Source organism: Pelophylax lessonae (genome assembly GCF_965119305.1).
Source record: "Pelophylax lessonae genome assembly, chromosome: 4".
Lineage (NCBI taxonomy): Eukaryota > Metazoa > Chordata > Amphibia > Anura > Ranidae > Pelophylax > Pelophylax lessonae.
In genome coordinates, this window is record NC_138771.1 from 506,679,748 (window position 1) to 506,697,247 (window position 17,500).

Sequence of the window (17,500 nt, forward strand, 5' to 3'; positions counted from 1 at the left end):
CAGATCATGTCTTAAGACTCCTTAGACATGATACAAGCAGTGGGCTGAATTTTCGCAGGAGCTATGAAAATATCAAAATGTCTTGATGGTGGATGTCAGTCTGGAGGAATGGGCATTCTCATAAGAGGTTTCACACTATTGGCGTTTTATCCTTTATTGGGATGTAAACTACCGGATTTGATGGTTTGAGAGTAGTGGAGCATTACCGCGTCCTTAGAGGTTTTCAAACGACCCGTATTGCTGGAAGAAATAGCTTACTGTGACCTCCCGTAATAGGAGGTCTAGGCTCTCTGGTAAGGGTACAGCTTGTATGTGGTGGCGGTGAATTTGAATCCGGAGCACAGGAATTTCATTACTTAATATATAGTTACATAGTAGCGGAGGTTGAATAAAGACAATAGTCCATCCAGTTCAACCTGTGTAGGTGTGTGTGGCCGTAATCATCTCTCATACCCCTGAATGTTTTTCTCCTTGAGATGTACGTCTAAGAGTCTTTTGAAAGCCACCATACTACCCGCAGAAACCACCTCTTGTGGTAGAGAATTCCACAATCTTGTAGCCCTAACAGTAAAGAACCCCCCACGTTGCCTGAGGTTAAAACGCTTACCCTCCAATCGCATTGTATGCCCCCAAGTTCTCATGCAATCCTTTCGACTGAATTTCAAAACCTTTTTAGACTGATCACTTATGTTATGAGTTTTGACACTTGGACTCACTGCTTTATTATTTCATTATTCTGATTTTAGTTTAGCGCAACACTGTTTTTATTAAAAATCCAACATGCTGGTTGTACCCAATCGATGGATCGACTTGGGTACAATCAACCTGCCCATAGATGGATTAAAACGATCAATCTATGTCCGGCTTTAGGAAGGACTTTTACTTAAAATGAAAAATGATTGGGAGGTTTCTTTAAACAAGCCTACTTAGGTCACATTCATAGACCTCTTTGAAGCCTTACATTAGGCACGTACCTTTTTCTGGCTGAGGGAATTCAGTCTCACTGGGCTCTGCTGGAAGCACAGTGACCTTGGTGCCGGTTTGCTTAATGAACTGCTGAAGGTTGACCTGGCGGAGTTCTTTGGTCAGCTGCTCCAATTCCTGCTCGCGCTCCTGAAAAGGAAAAGACAAATCCTACATCAAGAGTCGGTACTAATGGGAAAGTCTGATTGGTTACTGCAGGCAACACAGTGAGTTCCTATTTTAATACTTTAACATTAAGGATTTGATTTACCAAAACTGGACAGTGCAAAATCTGGTGCAGCTGTGCATGATAGCCAATCAGCTTCTAACTTCAGCTTGTTCAATTAAAGCTTTGACAACAAAACCTGGAAGCGGATTGGTTTCTGCATCAAGCAATTACCATGGCTTGTTTTCCATAAAATACAGTCTCCACCTATTTTTTTTTTTTTTTTTTAATCAAACCCCAGGTAAGAGCATTCTCAATACAAAACTAGTGGGAAAAAAAAGGGGCAAAATGCCCTTGTTGCCCATAGTATACACAGGTTGTCCAAAATTAGAGAGGATATAAAACCCAACTAGAGGACATTTAGTTTGCTGAAGAACTGTGTATCAAGGTATCAAGCAATGGATAATTTTTTATAAAGCACCATTTCATAATCTGTTCATCTCTACTTGCATTATCAGTACAGCAGCTCTCCTCCAGCCTTTTATAGCCAATTCTAGTCTACATGCACTCTCCAACATCTACTGCCCATCATTGCTCTGGACCAGCTTCCTAAATGTGACAATGGTGGACCAAGCCTGCACAATGAGTGTTGGCATGACATCCTGCAGTCACCAGCAGATGCTTATGTGACAGGGTGACAAATTAGGAACATGACTGGGAGACAATTGTCACCCCCTTAACAAAGACCTTCAAGGCAAAAACCTTTAATCACCAGGTATTCTTTTGGTGAAAGCTACAGATTTAACAAGATTAAAATCAACTTTTGATATGTCATTATTTTTACAGCCCATGAGAGATTTTAGTAATTGGGTTTAGATCTACTTTAAAAATGAAGGACTTCAAGCTGAACAAGCTTGCTGTTATCGAAAGCCTGTCTGACATCACGGGCCGCCTTGAAGCTAAACTTTGAACATGATATCGCTTTGAACAGCAGGTGAATACAATTTTTGACAAATGTTCCTATATGACTTGCTAAACTAGAAGACCTGCTGCTTATTCCTTTCTCATGTTGCCTTCAAAGTCTTAAGAAAAACACTGTTTATTTAACTGTCTGCTGCTTGACTTATGAAGCATAAGCCAAAAATCTACAAAAGCATAACTAATCCATTGTTTTCAGCCCTGGTATTAAGATTCTAGCCCTTGACCTCAGCGAGTAAAAGTAGTAGTAAATATCTAAGAAATGGATTTTCATGGTGAATAGACTTAACACAAATCAGTTCAAAAGTTACAAGTTTACTGAAAGAAAAGTACCGTGTATACTCGAGTATAAGCCGAGTTTTTCAGCACATTTTTTTGTGCTGAAAACGTCCCCCTCGACTTATACTCGAGTCAAGGAAAAAAAAAAGTCCCTGGCCGCTCCGACGTGCTTAAGCTTTAAAAATGGCGCCGCCCGGCGCATACATGTCACTGCGGATGCGCCGCCGCCGCTCGGGAGAGGCCGGGAATAGCCGAAAGTATACGAGCGGCGGCGACGCGTGCGCAATGACGTGCCGGCGCCGGGCGGTGCCATTTTTAAAATGAAAGCGCCTCTGGAACAGGTAAGTGAAACAGCTGCACTACCTGCCATTATGCAGGGCTGCGGGCATACTACAAGGGATGCAGTGCTGCGGGCATGGTCCACCTGTACCATGCCCACAGCACTGCATCTCCTGTAGTATGCCCACAACCCCGGATCCTCTTGTACCATGCCAGTCACCCTGCATTCTCCTGCACCATGCCAGTACCCTGCATTCTCCTGCACCATGCCAGTCACCCTGCATTCTCCTGCACCATGCCAGTCACCCTGCATTCTCCTGCACCATGCCAGTCACCCTGCATTCTCCTGCACCATGCCAGTCACCCTGCATTCTCACCCTAGGCTTATACTCGAGTCAATCATTTTTCCCATCTTTTTGTGGTAAAAGTAGGGGCCTCGGCTTATACTCGGGTCGGCTTATACTCGAGTATATACGGTATAGCATATTAAAATGGAATGGAATTTTATATCATTTATTTTTTTATTTTATTTGGTTATACTTTTTTTTTTTTTTTTTTTTTTTTTACAATAAACTTGTACCTTTTAACGTATTTGTGTTAAGTCTGGCTGCCAGAAAAACCCATTTCATTGATATTTACTATTAGTGTAATTTGAGATGTTGTGTGGGCTAGTATGGGGCACCAACTCAACCTCTTGAACTGTTGATATCAATAAATCATTATCAATAAATCATTTTTTCGACTCACCAAGAGCCGCTTTGCCGCCTGTCCCAGTGACCTGTCCACTGCCTTGCTGCCATTTTCCAGCCGTTGGCTTTCTTGACTTTGGATTTCGAACTCTCCTTTGATTTTCTCGATTTTCCCCCGGACAATTTCTTCATTGATTTGAGACTCTTGCACCTCCCTCTGCAGTTTCTCTGCTTCAATGCCGCTTTCAATGGTGTGGATTTTGTTTTGGTAGTCCTTTATTTGGTTCTCGCACTGGAGCATCCTTTGGGTCATCTCTTGCAGCTGTTCCTTCAGCTGCTTCTCGCTCTCCACTTCAATCTGAAGCTCGTTCTCCCAGAACTCCTCTTCTTCTATCTCAACCTCGTTACGTTTGACTTTTTGCTCTAGTTTTCCAAGTTCCTCCTCCAAACTCGACTTGTACTTCTGCTCCCAGTATCGGATCTCAGCCTCACTGGAGTCTAGCTGTTTCTCGAGAGACTGAAGCTTCTCCGTTTGTAGGTGTATCAGCTTTTTCAGCTCCTCCGCTGTGGTTTTACAGCTATTAAGCACTTTTTGCTTAAACTCCGACTCTTTGCCTTTGCCAAAAATGTCCATAAGTCCTTTTGCCCCACCACTAAAGGTCAGCGATTTCCTCTTTGGCTCTCTCCTTTTTATGGAGCGGTCATTTTGCGGCCGTAGCTTGGCCAGAGGGGGCAGGCTTTGCCTGTACAAAGTCCGTTCAGGTACATGAGCTATACTGTCCGACGTGGGCCTTTCGCTGAGAGATGGCCCTGTGCGTCGCAGAATTAGCTGTACATCGCTGGCGTACTGACCCCACTTGTTTATGGAAATCACTGGGTTTTCATGAGGAGCCAAATGTCTCTCTGTGTCTCTCCATTTCTCTATAAGAGTGTATCTGCCCGTGCGACCTTGAAGAAAAAGGCAAAAGGGTTACAACCAATTGGAAAAGTAAAGTTACATTTTATAAAAAAAAAAAACAACAAAAAAAACAAAAAAACACTTTGTTGTTTAGAAAGGCCTAAAACCCATCAGGTTTTTATTGGATGTCGGTGTCCCTGCTAGGAAGATTCACAGTCTTAATTTGTCCTGCTGACCACTGTCCATAGAAACTGATGTAAATCCACACATCGCAAACTCTGGAGCATGAGTTTACAGAAAATCCCGGTACACTCTGCAGCCCATGGCAAGCTAGGTTGAACGAAAAAAACTGTCAAACGCTGACCACATGCCGATCGACTGCTGTTTTTCCAGAATGCCTGTTAAACAGATGTCGGATCTTCGGCCGACATGGGCCGAAAGTCGACCAGTTTCTGTTTAACCAATCAATACTGATCAATATTTGGCCTGTGTGTACCAGGCTTAAATCTTCCAATGTGGAAACTGGTTTTGAGGACAACTGTTTATAAGGGGATTATGCCTCACTTCCCGTGGGGTCTGCAGAACAAAGACCATAATTAAAACTGAACTGTTGAATGGGACACAGGCAGTTAAAACTCAGCAGGGGTATTACCAATCCCTACTCTATCCATTTATATCCATCTTTTTTTTTTAAAGTGGAACTCCTCCCCCCCTCCGCTGCCACATTTGGCACCTGGTTTTGACAGGTACCCGCTCCCACTTGCCACTCAGTTCACTGCAGCGAACTCAGCAAGAAGTTTGGCCCTGACCACAGCTGGCCCATTAAGAAAGTGCAGTACCATTTGTGCATGCACAGTAGAACCAGCTGTGAAGCCGCAAGGCTTCACTCTTGGTTTCCCTTACCCAAGATGGTGGCGCCAGCACCTGAGAGCCAATTCAAGAATCGGTTGAGGACACCATGGCATCCCTGGACAGGGAAGTGCAATAATAGTAAAAGTCAGAAGCTACAGTACTTGTAGCTGCTGAATAATTTTTTGGTGGGGGGGAGGGGGGGCTGGAGATCTGCTTCAAAATACACTTTAACCAGACATTTCTTCTTCTAAACACGTTTAGGCTTCATGTACACTAGCAGCTCCTAAACTTGAAGTTGGGAGCTTTTGGTGTTTTTTTTTGCCAAAGTTCCTAAACTCAAATTCATAAAAGCCTGTGTGTCCATGTACACATAGGATTTTAGCAGTTTAGGAGCAGCCGCGTTTAGGTGAGGTTAACCTCCCTCTCCTGAACACAGAAGAATTGCGTTCAGGAAAAGAAAATTTGACCCCTGGCCGCAGAAAAATGCAAAAGGCGCCAAAAACACGGTTTGCGTTTTTGCCGCATTTTGCATTTTCCCACGGCCGTGGTCAGGGTAGGCTAGTATACATGTAGAGCTGGGTTCCAGGCGCTACTAGCTGTAAATCCACCACTTTAGTATACAGTATGTGTGCAACAAAAAATACAATATAGTCAAAACCCAACTGTGCTGTTGTCGGGTAACAATGCTAGAAAACAGAGAACAAATAAATGGACAGGACTCATAGGCTTTGCATGAACTGGATATTGAGATGGTTGCAATGATCTACAGTCAATCGATGAAAACACTGGCAGTTTATTGTAACATTGAAAAAAAAATAATTATCCACATGTACGGTATAGCTCCACGCTGACTCTGGAGCTGGCTTGGGCACCTGATGGGTCACTCTGTCTTAGGCATGGGGAGGCGCCAACCAACATGTCCATCTAAGACTCCTCTGTCTACATGGTGACAACAGTGCTGTGTGATTTCACAGCAGAATAAACAGCATTGTCACCCTTTTACAGGTAGTGGAAAAAACAGATCTACTGACAGCATCACCAAAAAGAGTTATGGTATGGGGGAATAAGAAAAACAAAAGCTGCTGTGCATTTAATACCAGGGGCAGACTGCATCACATATGTCATTTTTAGGTTGTCTTGAGTTCTACTTTGACTGTTGAAAGAGTTCAGTATAACCCCCCAGGGTAGATCCAGTTTCCACACTAAAAGAGAACCATTTAATGTTAATCCTAACCCAAAATTATGCCAAATACTTGGTAGATGAATAGAGTTCACGTTATGGGCTCCTGAACATGTACTGCTGGTCCTTCTAATAACAGAAGTAAATCATAGGTTTTATCTAGACAGTCAGCGACTGCTCAGGAAACCATAATAATCTGTATATATTCTTTGTAAAACCGCCTCAGCCACTACAACCAAAGACATATGGGTAAGGTACTTGACTTCCACCTAAAATTGCCTTGGGGTGTGTGTGTGTCTATACTGGGGTTGTGCAGACACTGGAGTGTAAGCTCCTTTGGGGACAAATATTGATCCAAGGAGACCCACATACAACACCAGCACAACATGTAAACCCCACAAAAACAGAACCCTGGGGGAATGGAACGCAGGACCTGTATGTTAATTATTAGGCTCCATGCACACTAGAAGCTTAAAAATGCCAGAAAAACGGTGGATTAAAAAAAAAAAAAAATACTCATAATAGCGTTTGTCAGCTTTTAGCAGCTTTCTGCTTTTTTTTCTGCTGGCAAACCGCTCCAAAAAAAATGCAAAGAAAAAAAAGAAAAAAAAACAAAAAACCAATAGGTGTTTTTTCTGCTCCTAGAAGCTAAAGCTTTAAAAACACTTTTCGACTAAAATAGTGTGCATGGACACAGACAATGAGCTTCTAGGAGCAAAAAAAACAAATTGAATAAACCCCCAAACCATAAATGTATTCTATTACAAATTACCAATCATTAGATATGGTTGCTGCACTTGTTTTCTTTTTTAGGCTCCTCACCTCTGTTTTCACCTGGTTATGTGCCAGTAATATGCCTCCTGTATCCACTCTAGATGAAGAACAGGGGGCACCTTTGAACAGCAATATTATTAGTCTGGGGGAAAGGCAGCGTTAGATGTACTTTTAGGATAAAGGTGTTAAACCATTTAACACTGGCAGGGGTATGATCTATTTTATTTGTCTCATCCCTATAAATAATACCTCTGCAAGAGAGCTTGTTCTTTTGAAAGACAGACTTATTGGCCAAATGATCAAATGAAAATAGAAGAAAGCCTAATAAAAAAAAAAAAAAAAAAAAAAAAAGGAGAATGCAGCCATCACATCTAAGATTTGGTAAGCTGCAATATAATAAGTGTTTGTTTTTTTGGTTGAATACCACTTTAAGCTTCACATTTTGGCTGCTGCGCTTAACACTGTACAGAAAATTCTGTAAGAAAATATGTGCACTGTCACCAGATGGCGCTGTTTAGCCATTTATAAATGAGATACCACAATAGCCTTCTGGTACTCATCAGTTCAGGTCTGGCCCAATGATCCATTATACAGAACGTTCACAACAAGGATTTCAGCACTATGGTGAAACATTTATTTAATCTTCGCAATGCAAAAGCAATGGCTACAGTCTCAAGGTTTTTGTTCTCTCAAGGCAGTGAAAAACCGATCTGATACAATGTGGAACATTACAGTTACATTGTATCAGATCTATTTTCCTATGGCCTGAGAAAGAACAAAAAGCTTGAAACTGTTGCCACTGTATTTACATTGTGAATCTCAAAGTGTTAAGCCCCGTACACACGTAGCGATTGTCGACCGTAAATATTCGGCCGCCGAACGGTCGGCCGATTGTCGGCTTGTTAGTATGATGCTTCAGACAACCGACAGCGACTTTTCGGCCGAACAGAATCGGGTGTGCAGGCATTAAATTTTTTGTTGGCCAACACCAGAACGGCCGATTGTTCACCAGTCAGTACAGAATTCGGCCGACAAACAGCCGAATAGCAAGACTGGGCATGCTCAGAAAAGAAAAAACACACGGAAAGTTAACCATCACATGACACCACTACTGCAGTCGGCTGTTGTTGGCCGACAAAATTCATGTGCAGTCTTTTGCAGTTTTCAGCCGACAGGACAGCACCGGACAAAAGACGGCCGATCGTTCGGCCGACATTCGATACGTGTGTACGGGGCTTTACTAAACCCAGGACTGCATTTACTCAGTTTAGTCTCCCACAGTACACAAAACATGCAAATGCAATTATTTTAGTAAATATAAACTGCTAAATACCTTTCCTCATCACCAGTATATATATGACATATATATATATATATATGTCTTGTGACTTCTGTAAGTTCCTAGTAAAGCTTGTATGAAGAGTTTTTATACTGCACTGAGCTGTCCTATCAGGATCCAGGGCCCCTGACCCTCTATCTGGACAGTGCTGACTGGCCCTGTGCTGATCACATGTACTCTCCCAAGAAAAATAAAAAAAATAAAACCAAACCACAACAACTCTAGGAATGTGCAGCAAACTGAGCATGTGCAGCCTGACTCCAAAGGCTCTTAGTTTTGCACTCCTGTGATCCATTTTCAGTAGACAGCAGGCTGAAGCGGACATCACAGAGCTGGTTCAGGCTGGGGAAAGATCGCGACTATATAGTCAGGATTCTCCCAGAACCCTTGACTGGCAGCTGGCTCAGTCTCTCAGCGAACCGCTTAGAGCCTGGGCCAGCCGCTTCCGCCCCTCCACAGCTAGGGGAACTAGTGATTAAGTGGAGGGGGGTGCAGACTCAGAGCACTGAGAACCGAGCGATCAGCGGTGTTTGATCGCTCAGTTCTCAGTCTTCCAGCTGGCGGGAGACAGATGCAGCATCGGAGCGCAACCTCCACCTAGGTATGTACGATTAAAATAAAAAAAAATTCTCTTCTAATAATGTGCCCTTATTAAATTAAAAACAATAGTTTAAAGTAGAAGCCAAAACGAACGCTACAACCTACTCCCAGCCACATTCTGAGCCTAATCTATTTAGCCCTGCAAAGAAAAAAATCGCTGTACTTACCTGTTCTGTAGCGGCTCTGGTCCAGTCCAACGTCGAGCGGTCAGCGGCGGTTTCTGTGTGTAGGCGTGTGTAGGAGAGGCAGCCGACAGCGGAAGCCCCATAGTAATTCTATGGGTGACGTCACTTCCCAGGCATTGTCGGTTCTCTCCCGCACACAGAGGCTGCCGCTGGAGGCCAGACCGGATCGGTTTCAGAAAAGGTAAGTATAGCGTTTTTATTTTTACAGCATAGAATAGCCTTTAAATGTGGCTGAATAAAAAAATTTAGTGTTAAATAATTTTTAAGTGGAAGTTCAGCCAAAAATTTTCTAAGTTTTAAGTAAATCCTAACCGTGAACTTCTCGCATTTGTTCCCTTTTGTTCTCCTATATACACACACACACACACACAATTGAAAGTGTTTTATTATCTGTTAAATGAATGAAAAAAAAAAAAAATCTGTTGATCCTGCCAGAAAAATGGTCAGCTGATCACTTCTTAAGCTCTCCATGCCTTTACGGACTTATCAGTTACATTATTTCCAGCCATCTCTGGGGACTACAATACCATTCCTGGCGTAATCAGGGAGGGGGGGGGGCTCTGTATTCCTGTCTTAGGGTGACATTGTTGCTATTCATAGATACAGTGCAGTAAGACTTGTCACCCTAGGACAAAAAGTGTGTTACTGGCAGGATCAACAGGTAAAAATTAGGAAAAGAAGCCTGCAAAAAAAAGAAGAGGGTCTGATCACTAATCACCCAAAATAGAAGCCCCCTAAAAAACATACAAAGTTGGTTTGATTTCTAAATAGTAAAAAATATGACTTACTGAAATGTCTTATTAAAATAAATGTAGTCTTTGGATAAGGAAAACATGCTTCTCAGCCAAGTTAGTGAGGCTGTGACTTTGCATGTTTAAAAACACGGAAGCATCATGTTGCATCCCACATATTGTGCGTGGGAAATTTTGGCACCCGATGGAGGGAGCTTGCCGTCAGTGGTGAAAAAAGAAAGAGGGGAGGCGCCAACCGAGTGTAGTAATAAGGTGATCCTTTTAATAGCACAGGGTTAAAAACACTTACAAAAAGCAACGTTTTTGCAAGTGCTCCTTGAACTTTGCTTTTTGTAAATGTATTTGCTTTTTGTAAGTGTTTTTAATCCGGTGTTATTAAAAGGATCACCTTAATACTACAGTTGGCGCCTCCCCCTTTCTTTAATTTCATGTCTTTAAAGAGTTAGACACATTCTTAGGATGGCTGCTGCTGCTTTTTAGTTTATACTGGGACTTCATTTTATCTTTATTTATGAACTCATGGACTGATTTTGTTCCAAATTGTCCCCCTTTTTTTGCTTTAAGTACCCCTTCCTATCATACGCTCCATGCACCAGAACTCTTATGCTTTGTTGCGGCCAGTGGTGCCAACTGCAGAGGGGAAAAAAAAACGCCAAGTTTTGCTGCTGAAATGATAGTGCTCACGATCAAAGCCAATCCAATGGAAACAGGAATATTTATTTTAAATACACCAAACCAAAGGCCCTCAAAAAAAGTGGACTAATAAGGACTTCAGACATTCCTGTCTGGTCTGCATACTTGTTATGGGGACATTAGAGTGCAAGCTCCTCTGGTGTGATCAACTCAATGTTCTCTGTACAGCACTACAGAATGTCAAGAGCAATATAAATGTCCAATACTGTGTGGCTGTGGGCTGACAGAGTGTAAGCTCCTATGGTACAAATACTGGTATAACTAGCTCTGTGTTCTCTGTAAAGCACTGTGGAATATTCCAGAGCTATATCAATGTATATTAGTAGTGTGAGATGGTGGTGGGACATTAGAGTGTAAGTTCCTCTGGTACAAAGACTGGTATGACTAGCTCTGTGTAGCACTGTGGAATATTCCAGAGCTTTATCAATGTATATAAGCAGTGTGAGATGGTGGTGGGACATTAGAGTGTAGGCTCCTCAGAGAAGAGAAGGAAGGGTGTGACTGGCCCAAAGTTCTCTGCACAGCACTGCGAAATGTCAGAGCTACAGTATATAAACCTATACGAATAATAAGTGTGTTAGTACGGTGGGACATTAGAGTATAAGCTCCTCTAGTGCAGAGATTGATGTGACATCCTCTGTTTTCTGTACAGCACTGTGGAATATGTCAGAGCTACAGTGGTGATAGAAAGTTTGGGCACCCCAGGTAAAAATTTGTATTAATGTGCATAAAGAAGCCAAGGAAAGATGGAAAAATCTCCAAAAAGGCATCAAATTACAGATTAGACATTCTTCTATGTCAACAAAAGTTAGATTTTATTTCCATCATTGACGCTTTCAAAATTACAGAAAAAAAATGGCGTCTGCAAAAGTTTGGGCACCCTGCAGAATTTATAGCATGCACTGCCCCCCCCCCCCCCCTTTGCAAGGCTGAGACCTGCCAGTGTCATGGATTGTTCTCAATCATCGTCTTGGAAGACCAGGTGATGTCAATCTCAAAGGTTTTAAATGCCCGGACTCATCTGACCTTGCCCCAACAATCAGCAACATGGGATCTTCTAAGCAGTTGTCAAGAAAACTGCAACTGAAAATAGTTGACGCTCACAAAGCTGGAGAAGGCTATAAGAAGATAGCAAAGCGTTTTCAGATGTCAATATCCTCTGTTCAAAATGTAATTAAGAATTGGCAGTCATCAGGAACAGTGGAAGTTAAAGCAAGATCTGGAAGACCAAGAAAAATAGACAGAACAGCTCGCAGGATTGTGAGAAAAACAATTCAAAACCCACGTTTGACTGCACAATCCCTCCAGAAAGATCTGGCAGACACTGGAGTTGTGGTACACTATTCCACTATAAATAGATACTTGTACAAATATGGTCTTCATGGAAGAGTCATCAGAAGAAAACCTCTTCTACGTCCTCACCACAAAAATCAGCGCTTGAACTTTGCAAATGAACATATAGACAAGCCTGATGCATTTTGGAAACAAGTTCTGTGGACTGATGAGGTTAAAATTGAACTTTTCGGCCGGAATGAGCAAAGGTATGTTTGGAGAAGGGGCAAAGAATTTAATGAAAAGAACCTCTGTCCAACTGTTAAGCATGGGGGTGGATCAATCATGCTTTGGGGTTGTATTGCAGCCAGTGGCACAGGGAACATCTCACGAGTAGAAGGAAAAATGGATTCAATAAAATTTCAGCAAATTTTGGATGGTAACTTGATGCCATCTGTGAAAAAGCTGAAGATAGAGAGGATGGCTTCTACAAATGGATAATGATCCTAAACACACCTCGAAATCCACAGGGGATTACATCAAGAGGCGTAAACTGAAGGTTTTGCCATGGCCTTCACAATCTCCTGACCTCAACATAATTGAAAGTCTATGGATAGACCTTAAAAGAGAAGTGCGTGACAGACAGCCCAGATATCTCAAAGAACTGGAAGACTTTTGTAAGGAAGAATGGGCAAAGATACCTCAAACAAGAATTGAAAGACTCTTGGCTGGCTACAAAAAGTGTTTACAAGCTGTGATACTTGCCAAAGGGGGCAGTACAAGATATTAACTCTGCAGGGTGCCCAAACTTTTGCAGACACCATTTTTATGTTTTCTGTAATTTTGAAAGTGTAAATGATGGAAATAAAATCTAACTTTTGTTGACATAGAAGAATGTCTAATCTGCAATTTGATGCCTTTTGGCTTCTTTATGCACATTAATACACATTTTTACCTGGGGTGCCCAAACTTTCGATCACCACTGTATATAAAGTAATAATAATAGTAACAGAGGTGGGGACACCTCAGAAAGGCCGATGTGAAAGGCTCGGTGTTGACTGTGGTAAAAGTGTCAGCACAATATAAATAGAGACGTTAATAATAAGATATCTCTAGGGGCAGTGTAGGGCTTGTTCTCCAGAAATCAGCAGGTTCTTAGCAGGGCTCATTCTTTGTCCTGAACACCCCCCACCTCCGCTTTGACAGGAATTTCTGTAATTGTTTTAGAGAGATCAGACTTCAGTTATCCCCCTGCTGAGGCCGCAATAATCCTCTAAAGGACAGCACGGTAAATTAAGCAAAACATGGATTTCAGAGGGGAAGTCAAAGGTCAGCGAAGCTCGATTATGGCCTGAAATTGCCAGGACCTCTCTGTAGAGGAGGGCAGGGGGTGCTGAGAGGGTACTGCACATGGGGCAAACACACAGGGCACAAGACTGAACAGACACCGCTTTAACTATTTTGGGCCAGACGTGTATACAGCCCTTATTTGCCTTCTGCCTCAGAATGCAAGTAGTTAAAGTGGAACTTGACCCCTAGGGGAAACTTCCACTTTTCTGACATCCCCCTTAACTTTTGCACAATTTTTTTATTTTTATTTTGGGGGAGGGGGAACGTATCTGCAGGTGTACTTATCCAATCCCCTAGCTACTGGTGCTCTCCTTTACTTCTCTATGCTCTGGTTTGAGGACTGTCCTGTCTTTACGTCTATGGAAGTCTGCTGGGCACTCCTGGCCTTACCGCCGGAGAGGGGGGTACTCTGCTGGGCACCCCTGGCAGTATGGGGGGGGGGGGGACTGCTAGACAATTCTGGCTTTACAGGGGGAAGACTGGGCACTCCTGGTGGTAGGGGGGGGGCTTTGCTGTGCACTGCTGACGGTATGGGGGGGGGGGGGACTCTCCTGCGAACTCCTGGCATGGGTAATGACCCTTCTGGGCACTCCTAGCAGTATGGGGGTGGGGTGTGTGTGTTGACAACTCTTCTGAGCACTCCTGGCAGTACGGTGGGAACTCTGCTGGGCAATTCTGGCTTTAAGGGGAGTGACTCTGCTGGGAAATCCTGGTGATATGGGGTGGGGTGGGGAGGGGGGGGGGGGTTGACTTGTCTGCTGGGCACTCCTGGCAGCACAGTGAGAACTCTGCTGGGCAACTCTGGCTCTACGGGGGGGGGGGGGGGGAGAGATGGGTTGGGAACGATGACTCTGCTGGGCACTCTTGGTGCTAGGGGGGTGGTACGAGGGGTGTCACTTAAGTGACAACTCTGAGTCTGTTGGGGCTGCTAACATAACATCCAAGATGGCGAAACCCAGCAGCAGTCTTTGGACTTTTGGATGTCTACACAAGAGAGACTGTTACAGGTAATTAACATGCATAAACTATATTTAATACACACATAATTATATAGGAAAATTGTTGACATGCATGCGCTGATGACAATTAACTTCAGAAAACAAAATTGCAAAGGGGCTCAACCTGCAGATCTAATGGAGCTGAATCCTATTTACCGAGTTAAGGTTCAGAAAACCGGCGTAGAGAGGTTTCGGAGGATATATTTTATTCTGGAGTGTACATGCCTTTGATAATTGTTCTCCCTGAACCCTCACCCCTGGGATTACAATATTGATCATCAGAACCTCCACGGTTTATATATTAGTCATGTAAAAACTCCAGCTCTGCTGCCTGTCTTACTTTCATGGCCAGAAATACCTTTTTAATTTACCTTACAAACACTTTATTGCATTTACTACCAGCCTGGCATACAATGCTGTAGTAGGGACAGAGGTTCAAGGATGTATTGATCCCTCTCTATTGAAGTCTGCTTGGTGACCCTGGCATGTTTTACGATTCGTTTGTAAAGTCATCATGCTCAGCTGCGATTGCAACGTCAAAATAAAGAGCATGCGAGAAGCCAACCAATAGCATTGTGACATTTTCCCAGCAAGGTCACCCAGCAGAATCTAATTGTTGAAGAATTGGAAGAGCCGGCATGCACAGTGCAGGCAATCACAGGACGTTTTGTAAATGTATACATTTTAAACCTAACTGAAATTTAGGTTTATATAAGCTTAAGTCTGACAGTTAGTTAGTTAAAGTGTACAAAAGGAACACCTAATTAATGTCACTGCATAGCAGCATTGTGCGTTGCACAGCTGTACAATGTCTTGCATAAAAAAAGTTAAGTTGCAGTCTGATCACTGGGGAGGAGATTAAAGCGGAGTTCCAGCCTATTTTTCAACTTTGCATTTTCTGTTAGCATAAAATAACCTGAAAAAGAATTGGATAATTTCTTTCTTTCACTTACCTTATTTTTTCAGAAAATTAACTTACATTCCTTCCACTTCCTCCCTCTGCGGCCGAGGTCCCCGACGTCACTTTCTGCTTTGCATTGACTCCTGGGAGATGAGCGTCATCGATCCCAGGAGTCAATGCGCCAGCACCGGTGTCGCTCGTCACTTCCGGTGCAGGCCTGTTGAACAGCTTCTGGCCATGCGCAGAACCAGCTGCGGGATGACGCGCCTGCCCCGGAAGTGACAAGCAGGGCATTCTGGGTCTCCGACATCATGGAAGAGGACACGAAGAGGACGCTCCGGCTTCAGCTGCCCACACCTGAGATGGCAGCGCTGGACAAGACATTTTCAAGGTAAGTTTTTCTTCTTACAGGTAAGTTAAACAGGGACAGGTCAGAGGCTATCGTTGCTTAAATGCACCAGCCCTGACTGTCCTAGGGGTATTTTTTGTTACATTTTTTTTTTTTTTTTTTTAGGGTGGAACTCCGCTTTAAGGAAAACCCTCCTCCTGCCTGCAGCAAACTGATAGAATCATCTAGGCAGCCTAGGCAAAGTCAATGGACTAGAGAACTCAAGAAAAGGATATTGTTGCAGTAGATTATGACATGTAAGGGATTGATTCGTATCGTTTTGTAAAGTTACAGAAGGCCCTTTTTAAAGGACAGAAAGGGCTTTAAAAGGCAAAAAAGTTTACATGCTGAATCACTCGCTTTCCTCGCAATGCCTGCAGAAAGTAGAAGCAGCGTTACTCAGTGAAGTCCTTGTAGGAACGGAACGTAATTAATTGCATTGTAGCCATGCAAGAAAGCGTTTCATTCCTGAATGAAGACAGCTGTGTGACAGCGGGACTGCGCAGTCTATTTTAAGGCTGTGCGCTCATCTCTCTTAATGATTAGGCACAGGAAATTATGGTGAGGCCGCCTGGATAATGATGTCCTGTGTGTGCGTACTTTCAAAGTGGCAGAGTTTGGAATAAAGGAGAACACTTCCTGCAGTTTAATGGATGCGGGGCTGCAAAAAAAGCTAAACAAATGCTATTACAACTATGTAGAATGATGCAGAGTTAATAAAAAGCAAGCCACCTCTGTCTCCCCTTCCTTCAAAATACCCTTTTAGGTTTTACCTAAAGATGTCCGCATATAAAGGCTTGATTTCCCGGTTTATAGCAGAGTTCCCCAAAAAGGGCCAGTTTATAGTCTCTCAGACTTTAGGGGTGGGGGCAGATTGTGGCCAGTGGGGGTAGAAAATAACTCAGGCTTGGTGGTCAATGGACGTAAAATAAATTACACAGCTACTGTGGTCAGTAGAGGAATAGTGCCTCCTGGTTGATATTAGTGGAAGGAATAGTGCCCCATCATTGGTGTCAGTTAGGGGAATACTTCCAGATCGTTGGTATCAGTAGGAGGAATAGTGTCCAATCATTGGAGTGTGAGACAGTTCCTTATCATTGGTATTCGTAGGAGGAACAAAGCCCCATCACTGGTGTCAATGGGAGGAATAGTTGCCTATCATTGGTATTAGTAGGAGAAATAGTGCCTCGTCATTGGCGTCAGTGGGAGGCATAGTGCCCCATCATTGGTATTAGTAGTAGTAGGAATAGGCCCCTCAATTGATGTTAGTGGCAGGAATAGTGACCTACTGTTCGTGTCAGTGGAATTGCGCTCCATTGTCCCCGTCAATGAGAACAACCATGCCCCATTGTTGGGGTCAGTTGGAAGAATTGTGTCCCAAGTATAAAGGATAGAAAAGGGCAGCATCTCGCCCACAGGCCACACTTTGGACACCAATGGTTTTATAGTGTCCTTAAAGGGCCCAGAGGGATATCTCTGTTGGTGGATGCAGATCTAGATCTATTGCTATGCATGTTCCTGGATGGGAGCATTGCACTATTAGTATCAGGGTCCACACTATACAGAGGAGACCAGATTAGGCGGTGTGGCTTCCGCACATATGAAACCAACACCTATTTTTTAAATTATAGTGTTTAAAAGAGTGCAGGCTGTTCTTTAACTTGGATTAATGTGGTGCCACTGTTGGCCACGCATCCTTCTATAATGACTGGGCGACCGTGTGGGACATGATGTTAAATGTTAATCTCTTCTATCATTTAGGGACTCGAATGGTGAGATCTCCATTCTGATTTTCCATGTCTGCAAACCGGCTGTACCTATTAGGAGTTCCCACAGTTCCTGTGCGAGTTCCCTTTCCTGTACACCTACTGTACCCATTATTAGGGGATCCCAACATTTATACACGTTCTTGGGTCTGTACCCACTATGAGGGATGCCCACCATCACTGCTGGATTTTATTTAT

At 43.2% G+C, this 17,500-nt stretch overlaps 1 protein-coding gene across 1 annotated transcript in view; it reads right to left on the reverse strand.

Moving 5' to 3' along the window:
• RASSF8 (Ras association domain family member 8) overlaps nt 1–17,500 on the reverse strand; it is a 41,913-nt gene that overhangs the window by 6,789 nt on the left and 17,624 nt on the right. The window contains exons 2-3 of the mRNA XM_082253390.1: nt 3,413–4,302; nt 975–1,113 (exon numbers count right to left, since the gene is read on the reverse strand). Of these exons, the coding sequence (XP_082109516.1) occupies nt 975–1,113; nt 3,413–4,302 (1,029 nt within the window). The remainder of the gene's footprint in view (nt 1–974; nt 1,114–3,412; nt 4,303–17,500) is intronic.